The sequence below is a fragment of the Halyomorpha halys genome, unplaced genomic scaffold, assembly GCF_000696795.3.
Source record: "Halyomorpha halys isolate HHAL.00 unplaced genomic scaffold, Hhal_1.1 Scaffold316.1, whole genome shotgun sequence".
Taxonomy (NCBI): Eukaryota; Metazoa; Arthropoda; class Insecta; order Hemiptera; family Pentatomidae; genus Halyomorpha; species Halyomorpha halys.
The window spans coordinates 452,632-464,759 of NW_027107962.1; the positions used below are offsets into that span (position 1 = coordinate 452,632).

The 12,128-nt window shown below is 29.6% G+C and overlaps 1 protein-coding gene across 1 annotated transcript in view; it reads right to left on the bottom strand.

The window, feature by feature from the left end:
- ACC (acetyl-CoA carboxylase) overlaps positions 1–11,761 on the bottom strand; it is a gene marked incomplete in the record, with an annotated part of 121,178 nt that extends 109,417 nt beyond the window's left edge. The window contains 2 exon segments of the mRNA XM_067046313.1: positions 1,755–1,959; positions 11,644–11,761. Of these exon segments, the coding sequence (XP_066902414.1) occupies positions 1,755–1,959; positions 11,644–11,746 (308 nt within the window).
- Between the last annotated feature and the right edge of the window lie 367 nt (positions 11,762–12,128).

The window sequence follows — 12,128 nt, forward strand, 5'->3', positions numbered from 1 at the left end:
ATCTTTATATATACACATGATCAGCTGATCTGCTCAGTCAGCTGACATCGAAGTACCAGCTGACTGTAACTTATATATATATATATATATATATAACTCATTTTTCACATCCTCGAGAAACAGGGTCAAAATGATAACATTTTCATAAATAACTTTTAATTAAGTTCTATGTTTTTGAGCTTTCTTTTATTTTTATTTTTGTTTTTACTTCCAACTTTATTAACAAAAATATCATTTTTTCACACTATATTTCAATTTTAGCCACTTTTCAATGTTCCTCGAAATAAATTATTTTTTAATTTATAATCTTAAAACAATTATTGTGATAAAGTTTTAACAAATAGTGACTGTAATAAATGATTTTAATTTTGGTTTTAATGTGAATATTGACTAATTAGAAATTGTTGTTTTGACCTGGGCAGAATAGCCTGCATGGAGTTAAGAGTTTTTAAATCATATAATTCCAAAATTGTATTAATTAGATAGTCCCTGAGGATGGCCGGATTGACCGAAACGTCGGACTTATCAGAAAAATAAAATGTGTTGAGACTAAAATGGATAGAAATTAAATTATTTATTTTAAATAATTTTTTTTTTTTTACTTAAGTCTCCTCTTTCATTTTATTCAAACTTATTGAGACATTTATACCAATATTGAAAACAGCGTGAAAAACTACAATTAACTGACACATTCATAAATAAATATCAGTTTAATAAAGAATAAAATACAACTTCTATCTATATACATAAAAATATTATAACCTAAATATGCTTAATTAATATAAATGTGGAATTTCCAAAATCATCATAAACGCCATATCTGTGAATTAATAATTCCTAATGAAATTAATGATTGAAATTATCTCAAAAATATGAAATGATCTCAGAAATATATTAAAAAATTCAATACAAACATAACAATAATAAATAAAAAAAATCCTGATTCTTAAAAAATTTAGAAAAGTTTAATGATTATTGAATAAATTACCTCATTTCTTCTATTTTATCTGTATTATAAAAAATGCTAAAAGATAAAAAGTTACACAAAATGAACCTCTAGCTAACAATGACAAAGAAGGACTGAGAGAAGGTAAAAAAGTAACATAATGCTATTATTGATAACAGGTAACAATACACCACATACCATAAAGTTCAGAATTGTATTTTTCATAGGTAAAACAGACACCTGATAAGTAAGCAATTAACAGTTTCAATTTTCAAAGTGAACTGAGATCTTCTTTCATCTCAAAGCACAAACCTTACCTTGTATGTATTAGGTTCAAAATATATAAAAGCATATGGATTCTTATAAATACAAAACTTTTATTTTTAAAAAACTATTGTATTAATTGAGCCCACATAAACAATAAAGAACTAATCAAAATTTTAACTTGTATGTTATAAGCTATAATGATAATTGTTTCAAGAATTTTCATTTCTCTACAGTATACAAAACCCAAGTACAGTGTTCATTTATACTTCTATTACACAGATAGAGCCTTCTATTTTGGTTAAGAAATGTAGAAGTTAATTATATAGCTAATAAAATATAACAAAAATACTGGTCGGTTATATGTACTAATATGGAATAAGGGGGTTCAATTAATCTTAGGGAATGATAAAAAATTAAGTACAATCAAAAAACATCAAAGAAATCTACTCTGAAACTTCAAATTTATTTTCCAAGTATAATAAGCAGATGACATTAATTTCTAAAAATAGTTAAAACAAAAAAAAAATTCAAATTCACTCACCTGAGCCTTCTCTTTCTGTCTGCCAGCCCAAATATATTGTTGATGTTGTTGAATGAACTATTAGAGGTGAGTTCTCCATTTTGAGGAAATTCATCGCCAATCTCGTCCCTTTCATTTTGCATTTCAAGTTCTGAATCGACCCCATCACTGCCAACTATGAAGTTCACATTACCACTAGGGCCGTTCTCCATATCCTTTTTTTTGTCTGAAAACCATAATTAAAAGATTAATATTAACAAATTATGATTTTACTAGCAGTTATAAGTTAGAGATATAATTAAATAATATGAGGAAGACAAGCTTCAAATAGAGAAAACAGTTTTCAGTGGGGAAAGAAAACAGACTCTGGTATCTAAATACTAATACTTAGTGAAGTAGATGAACAAGTACAAAATTTAATTTAATTTTAAAAAGTATTTGTATTCAGGATAAAATATTTAAACCTGCAGGATAAAATGTCTCTTGAACTTACTCAAGTATAGTACAGAAAAAGTCATATATCAGTAACAGCAGAACCCCGTATAAATGGCAGTAAAAATGAAATAAAGAAAGAAATAAAGTGATGAAAAAAAACACTAATTCGATAAAATAACTGACAATTTTGTGACAAGCATTAAAAATTATTTATACACTTAAATTATATCATGTCTCTAAAAAAATGTATTTTCAATGATATTAAATTTTTTTGTTTTGCACACCTTTGATGAATGGGGTCTCCCGCTTAATCACTCATGTCCCAGACCCAACTAGGACAGATAAGTGGGGTTCTACTGCATTATACATCGACCAACCTAGTCGCTATAATTGTCTGTTAGAAAAGTCAAATAAGTAAGGCTATCATGGAGGGTGGGAGTGGAGGGTTTCGTGCTGTTTTTCAATTTCAGGCACTTTTTAAATATTGGTCGATTAAACTAGATAAATACAAATCAAAAGTTTACAAGATTCAATATTATGGAAAAAAATACAAATTTCACAGCAGATAGGTAAAGGAACATTCAGCATCTGACAACCATAAGAAGCTGTAGGAAGATTTAGAATGAAATTGAAGAATACACCCCTTCAAGTCTCAGAGTGGAATTATGCAGATAGCCTTAAGGTTGTAATAAACCAGAATAGAGCAAACATTAGTATAGTATAACTAAAACTAAAGCTAACTTAGAAGAAGATGGTCAGTACTGTGGTAATGAAGAATAAAAATAAATTAAAATATTTATTGATTGCTGACATTTCTACCCATAATGAAGTTCTTCCTCAGTGCTTAGATGAAAGATATAAAGCAAGTAAAGCCAATATAAGAGTAAGAGAGTGACATTAACTAAAACAGATATAAACGAGGAAGTACAAAAAGAGTTCTATGTAAACAATAACTATAAACATTTAGGTACAAACAATTGTCTATTAAAATTGATTTAAATTATTTTATCTGTTAAAATTTATTTCATCTTTGAAAGTTGTATGATAGTCGTACCAAAGTCTTTTTATAACTCTACCTATACATCCGTTTTATTTAATGTTACTCTTTTACTCTTACATTGGTTTTACCTTCTTTGTATCTTTTTATTTTAGCCTGATGAAGAATTACATTGTGGGTCAAAATGTCAGCAATCAATAAATAGTTTAAAAATATTTTTGTTCTTAACGTTGCCCTAACCATCTCCTTCAAATACACATGCGGTCAATAATCTACAAATAATATGGCTAACTTAATAACTAAAATTGCCAGAGATACAATTTTTATTTATTAATGGACCATTCATAGTATCCATCACAATTTTAGTCTTATAGTTTTAGTACCAATAATTTTTGCCTAACTATAAATAAGAAATTTTATTCAAAGTTAAATGTTATACTATACATACATTGAATATTAAAAAATAATTGTATTAAATAAACTTATTTTTAAATAAGCATGGAAAAATGTCATTTTTTATAATCAAATCTAGAATACTATTAATCAGGACCCCTCATAGAGGGATTGCTGGACCCATCGTACTGGAATGTAAGGGCTCAAAGGGGACGGTAAATTTGTATTGAAATAGGATTTTATAACTAAGTTTTATAAGTTGAAAAAATAAAATATCATTTAGCACATATATCTAAGCCAGTAGAAGAAGTATAAGTCACACAATGTTGTTTTATAGGCTTTAAATAGTTTCTTTGATCTATTCTGAAAAACCATTTCATTTTCAAAATATTCTACAATGTGTAAAACTACAAACATTTTCTTTTCTGATTTATAATTATATTCTAAGTTTATCAAACAGAGTGCAAGTACCCAGGAGAGTGGTTGTCCAGATGCTATAGGTTTTAAGTAAAATAGATGAATTTTTATTTTTCTCAAAATGTAACTATTTTTGGTGTTGCTGATTACTTTTTTTTTAACAAATAAAGACTGTGCTTTGTGTTTTAAATCACAATATTCTTCAATCAATGCTTATTAGTGAGTATAATGCCATATTATAGTTTTAAACATACCCTAGAATGTTGCGGAGGTTCAATTTAGGATCAAAGAGGTCAAAAATCATGAATCAAAACAGCGTCCAGTAAAACTCATCAATTATCATGAGTATAAATGTCTAAATGGATATAAGTCTAAACAAAAATATAGAAAAAGTCAATGTTGAAAGAGCTGCATTCAGTAAAAAGAATGACCCACAAGCGCACTAAGTCAGGAAAAAATATTTCCAGGGATCAACATAATATTGAATACTGTATATATAATTTAGTATAATTTTGATTAAATTAAACAAACAAATTAAAAATGGGATAACATTTGTGGAAAGAAGAATGCAAGAGATAAACTTGAACTGATGGGAAATTACGGTTCCAAGTCAGAGTTGGGCATAAAGTAATAGCAATTACTTTCCAATTACTGTAATATGAAACAAGGAAATGAAATTATAATTTTGTTAAGTAATTTTAACTATTTGATGACCCACTATAATTATAATAATAGTCCAAAATTACAATTACAAGTTGAACCAAAGTAATAGCTATTACATTTAACTGTAATTAGTAATTGCGATTACTTATTGCCCAGCATTGTTACAAGTAGAAATTTCTAGTTTCAACTAGCCTTAAATGATTTAGCTAACTAATTTATAATATAATTAAATTTACATTTCTAATTTTCAAATTTCTTATATAATAAAGAATACAAGAGATTGTGCGCACGTATACAAATACAAATGAATTTGTACATTAATACAACAATATTTATATGAATCAATAAAATACTAATGTCTGTACAAATATGTTATATTTAAATATATTATATAGCTAATAGATCCAAGATTGTAATGATCCAAAGTACACAAGGGAGGGCTCAATGGTATTCATACCTAATTAATTATAAATGATTTTAAAATTACATCAACTAATTATAAATTATTTTTAATTTTCAAGAAATGCATAGTGTGTTGGAATAATGGTGCTATCAGGAATGACCTTTTCCCTTGCTACAATTTAAAAATGGCTTAAAAGAAAATTAATTAAAAGAAACCATACGGACAATATTCTCTCATAAATACCTCATATGGAAAGAGGCCTTGCGCAGAGGCGTGGACGGCTGTAGTAAGTTGCTCGTACGTTATAACGAATATGATTGAAGAAAAAGTTTTGGTGATGGCTTCAACATGCGGTATAGAAAAAGAACGTAATTATTGATTTATAACTTGAAAAAGGAAATGAATCTCAAATATTAATAATCAGCCACATCCAAACGTAGGCAAAAAAAAAGGGGGCTTCATCACTTTATTTAGCGTATTAGGTGAAGAAAATGTTTTTGAGCTGTTATCATTAACTGCTTCGAATATTACCAAACAAAACGATTATCGATAAGTTCACGAGATACAAAACGAGACTGACGATGGGGAAAACGTTATGGGAGAAGGATAGTTATCTCAAGCCATGTTCCAACACGAATCAAAACTATAATAAACCTGGTGAACGCAATCAAGTTCCAAGGCACATGCGGAAAAATCGTTCTGTCGTCAAAAAAACGATAGTTTTGATTTGTGTTGGAACAATAATTTATTTTATTCTACTAGGGACCGCAAGAATAGCTGTATCATTTTAAACAAGGCTAACTAGTTTTCTTAACGTAACGTTGATAGTTCGCGGTTGACACAACAACCAATAGAATATAAACATCTCAGTTAGGTTAAGCCAATTTAGCTTAGCTCTAGGTCGACAACCCACTAAAAATGTAGAGAATCGAAGCGGAAATGACAAATTTAACCAACAATATAATAATAAAGCTCAATGAACCTTTTCTGTAAAAGATATTGTATTCTAATAAAATGTTAAATTCTAAGTTCTGTATGGTACGACAGTTTATAATAGCGAGGTACGGAAATAGTGATTTTTTTGGAGTGAATTGCTTTTACAAATGGATGTTAGCACTACGACGTTCGTGAAGGAACTGCCTTACGAAGAGGTATCTTTCATTTCATTGGATGATGTCTATTTTCATGTCCTCATAATAATTAGATTTATTCCCAGAATACATCCGCTGGTTATATATCTTTTGTGGTTATGTATGCAAGAAACAAATTAAAAACACTAAAATTGAATTAGATTAAATGGTCGAACCGGGTAAGGAAGGTAAAAGTGCACCACAATAAATACCTGTCGACTTACCAATATGTGCAGGTTGACAAGTCCTATTACCAAGTTTTAGTTCTCTTACAAATATAATTAGCCCATGTATTTTGAAACGCTGTAACTCTCTTCATCATTATTTGTTGATTTGTTTTTGAGAAGCATTTCAAAAAAAGGGAAATAAAAATATATGGGAGATAACATTCTGAGAATTTTAGAAATAGAAAACGACAGCCCTCGTAATATTCAGCAACACAAGCCTAAGTCGTAGGATATCTTTATCTGAACCAAATTGACATCTCCAATTTTTTTCGAATTTTTCGGAGAGGAAATTAAAAAAAACAAAAAAAAACCTAACTTCATTTCTTGAACTTTAAAATTTAAATAATAAAAATATACAAACAATATCAATATGCGGGACACTTAATACATAACAGTAGATAAGGTGCGACAGTTCACGTTCATGGTACACACATGTGGCACTTGAAGTAATAGAAGTTTAACAGGAGCGATATATATTGTCAACTATCACGCCAAACATAGTGCGGCAGTACTGCCACAACGGTAAGTGCAGTCATGGCGGTAAATAACATTACCTAATCACTACAAATGGCAGTGATTGGAAGATTATATCGTTAAAAACAGACTGTTCCTAGCGCCATCAATAATTTCATACACTATACTACATTACTCGAGGACAATTTTACCAACTTATTTTATAGCAGATTCTCTTTGGTTTTTTGTACATTACTCATATTTTATATCACTTTTTGACATCATCTCATAGATTTGAATAAAAGATGTCTGGAAAACGTTTGTACTTTTTGACTATCAGTAGTTTTGAGATTTAGCATCCAAATATTTTTTATATATGAGACTTGCATGCTTTTCCTGAATTTCTCTTGTAATTAGATACCTGTATGTATGGGCTTAGGCAGGATTTTGCCAAGGTGGTAGGTCATAGCCCATTAACACAGGCGTATGCACGCATGCACGCACCCCCCTCCTCTCACACACAAATAATTTTTTTTTAATTTTTCAAAAAAAAACTTTATTTAATGATAGATATTACAATCTGCCACACCGTTTGGCAATAGGTAATAGTGATGAATGATCACAGTGATACTAAAAAAATAAAAATAAAAATGAAAAATAAATAAAATCTCTCTTAAAATATAACACACAGTAGAGAGAAAGAAATACTTTATTCATGCTGCCCAAATACATCGGGTTGCTACATTGCACAGCATACTAATCAATCCGTGACTGGACAAATATAAGTTACATATTTTTACATGATATAATATAATATATAATAGATACATAACATTTTTTTTTCTTCCACAGTTTTCTTTTACTTTTATTTTACAATTAATATCAGTCTACAAACTAACTAAAAGTTTTTCAATTTATTCCTTTTTTTTCTTTCCCTTCTATTTCACAACCCCTATTTCATTTGATCAACAAATTCCCCTATATAACAAATATTAATATATTTAAAATAATAACTAAAACAACAAATAAGACAAGCCATCCCACTTCTGGATAAACTCCCATACTCATTAATTTCCATGCATGTGGTGGTGTATGATTCCCAGGGAGTCAAGTATTATATTTTCTGTCAACCTAGCCACGTCCTGGACATCGACCCCGAGCTCCTCCAAGAAGCTCCTAGCTGTGCTGGGAATCGTTCCACGGGCTCCGAACCAGAGGCCTCTCAGGTTGAAGTCTCGTTCTCCGAAGCCCTGATAAAACGTTGGGTAAAAGAAAGATATGTGATTCCGCATTCCAAGAAATACCCCCACCATTTATTTCTACTTCATAAAATCCAATTATTACTTTTTAAATTTTTATTTCCTATATTCACAAAGATTTATTGAAAATGAAACTTGAAAATCGAGGGTAAACTTAATTATTATACACCAATACTAACATATATGAGGTGATGAAGAGGTTGGCTATCAGAGCATTAGCCGTCGGGGATTGCTGGCAAAAATATTAACCATCTCTTCTACGATAGTTGCCTTCTTTGATTTAACTAAATCTCAGTGGAGGCCGAGCATACACAATCCATTCAAACTCTCCCTCCTCTCCCATTATGGACCATGTGTCCACCGAATGGAGGGAGAAAGCCTGTTGATTATTTTCAGAAAATCTGCCAGTCAGGGCTGTAGTAAAACAGTCGAGGTAAGGAATCAGCACTTATCGTTTTCAATTCTCCTCAGGAGAATCAGCTAAGAGATTGGATCAGCACCATTCCTCGATATATCGGCTGTCTCGTCGGTTAATATGGAAAATTCACAGGCTTTCTTGATGTCTTTAACTATCATACAGTCCACTACATTCCCATATAAAGAGAATGTAATACAGCGAAATGGAGATAAATACCTCCCATTCTTATTTCCTTCTTTTATGAAATGTTCAAGATCGGAGTCTCCAGAATCAATTTTCAGTTGTATCAAATCTTTCAAAATACTCTCATGGAGCTGTTTATCTCGTAAAGATAAATCGTGGACTCCACTAAACATCACCACGAACACGTGACTTTTGCACAAATCGTGCATTTTTATGTACTTGGTGAATGGCCTCACCACAAAGGAGCCTAAGGTACCCCGAACAGTGCCAGTAGAAAGAACGAAAGGGGCGCAATGCAAGTAGAATGCCTCCCATAGAAACCTACTTTTGACTCATGTTTTTTATCCTTGGGTTGCAAAAATCTAGGAAGGAGCCCTACTGGTGTTGCTGTTAAGAAAAACAAAAATACCTGAAGAATAATTGTGTTTTTCTTGACCGTAGTCCTGGCCATCTCATTTTAATTTTGCTGACTAGAAATCGGTACTTACATCTGTGAAGTTGACCCTCGATACATTTAAAGCTATGCACAAATATTACATTTAAATGCACTAAAGTACAGTTAATATTCAACATAATTTACCTATCATAAAATTATCATAGGGATTCGCAATGTTTATTAATACATATTACACATTTTCCTACTCGTGAAATTGTATTATTTACATGGAACATTCTTCACTCCTAAGCGATATGCTAAATGAATGAATAATTAGAGACCTTACATAACCATATAATTGATTAATATTAATAAATAACACACAGGCGTACATATAGGAACAACTCATTATATGGAACCACGTCATCACCCCAAACACACCATTGTCACGATGTCTATATTAAAATTTTTAATCATCTGTTCACTAATGACTTTTTTCTTGTAAATATAAACCATTGTTTTGTTAGCATTCAATTTCCTTTCTGTCAAGATGTATAAACGTATTTACAACACTTACGTATGAAATTTGAAATAGTTGAGTGGATGAACCTGAACGATGACATAATTTAAGGTCGGCTCACATGGTAACTAAGTAATGGACAAAAATTATTAGCTACTAGTTATTTTCAAATAAACCTTTTTATCTATGGATTTCAACTAATAACAACCTAACATAGATGTAATAACTAATAGTTACAATGGATCTGTAGTAATATTCTATATTGCTGGTACTGAAAAGTAAATAATGACGCAACAGTAAATGTGAAATTGAGTATATAGTGTTGGCGAGCTCAAAAAATACTAGATATTTGTAAGTCGAAAAAATTGTACTCAAAAATTAGATAGTAACTAGAATTATTTCGATTAAAAAATATCAAGTAAATGCATTTTTGAGACTGCCAACACAAAAAAGCCAATTTCAAAAAATTTACAATTCTTCCGAAGCAACGATATAATGTAGTAATAGTAATAATATAGTAGGCACTCTATTTAAACAACACATTAATTGAAATATTAATTTAATCAATTTCATAATACAAATTTATTATTTAGATAAAAAACACCATTTAATTGTCAACAAATATTTTAATTTGTTTTCAGAAATTCCAGGAATAGTTTGGAGTATAAAATAATGGAGTGTAATTATGTAATCTTTCTTAATATTAATTATAAATTTAAATAAATATATAAAATTAAAATCAACAAAAAAGTGACCTATCACATATATATTGTATATTTATATATTTTCGTGACAATATATATAAAAGTTATGATACTTTATAAATTAAATATCTCTTAAATGTTTCCCAACTATTATATCAATAGAATGGTTACATCATATTAACTTCCACACATTCACCCACTGGTGGATATTTGAATACAATTAAGTCAATGTTAATTATTTAAGTTGTATATTTATTTTAACCATGCTCAAAATATTTATTATACTATTTATTTATTGTTAATTACCTAAACATACATAAAGTGAAAATGACTAACTATATAAAGATTCCTAATCACTTTAAAACAACATAAGCAGTAGCAATAACAATAAGATTCTTTTAATTATTTGCTATTTCCTTCTTGCTTTACATATATAAATAACATAATATATGAGCTATATTTTTTTATTTATAGACATTAGATATAAAAATCGATTCCAATAGAGAATGTAATCCATCGAATAATTTGAAAATGTGAAAAGTCAGGAAATTTGAGAACCAACTTTAAACCTCCAAAATTGTGGTAACACATTATTCAAAGAGGTTATTATATTCAAAATTTCTTATAACACTATTTAAAGCGGTTAGTTTTCCGAAAATGTTTCTTAAACTATCATAGGTAAGAAGATACTCTCCGCCAAGTTGGGAAATCCAGTTAAAATATTTGAGAAATTTTAGATTTTCCCCTCCACCAAATAAGTTGTCGCATCACCGCCACTTGCACGTAGTATCAACATGTTATGGAATAACAGACAGAAATATTTTATAAGCTTACAATGCCGTAAATATATATATTTGAGACCCACCAGTTCTCTTTTGGTGTAGATGATACTTGTACAACTCTAATGCAATATATATGTTATCCTTATTCTCTATTTTTAGTAATACTAAGTAACAAAATATCGTTTTTTGTCTTCATTCTGTAAAGCAATGTCAAATATTTAGGTCAAATTATGAAAATGTTAAATAAAAAGTGAATACATTTTTCTTGTTGATTTTATTCATTAATTGGTATCTTGTAAAAAGCCATTTAGATTAATTTTTAACACTATTTTATATCCTCCTGTCTTAATAAAGTATAATTTGAAAAAACTATTTTAGTTTCATTTTATTTATTCAAAAAAAATATTGAGGTCTTAAAAATCTTTCATATGCAGTATAAATAAAGTAACGTACATATTTTAATTGTCATTGAAATATTAGTTATAATTTTAAAAAAATAAACGTTAAATGATTTTAGTGAACAAAATAATAAATCTCATGAATAACTCACATGTTCCAAAATCGTTGTCAGCTTTGACAGCATCACTGTCAAGATCTTTATCAAGGAAAGGCGACTTAAATGAAAGAACTCCGTTCAAGCATCCGCAAAACATACTGACTTCGTCAACTCTCGAACAACCAGATCAGACGATTCATCAACCTTCTACCAAATATAAGAGGGCTGTAGAATATCCATTACAACAGCGGGGCTCTCCGATAGACAACAGGATTACGACTGAGGAATACATCTTCACTTCGGGCAAGTTACACTCGGCCAAGCTCGACAGCATAACTACACTCACACAACTATTTGAAAGCGTGAATGAAAATTGTCTAATGCCTGCAACAGCACTAATACCTATCTTAAGACTACTATGCGAGACTAATTGTAACTACTAAATTACTAACCTTACTAAACTTTCTAGGCATCATTAACGTTAACTAGTAGTAGCAAATAATGTTAGCCGAAATCTGTATATAATAAATTAATGAAAT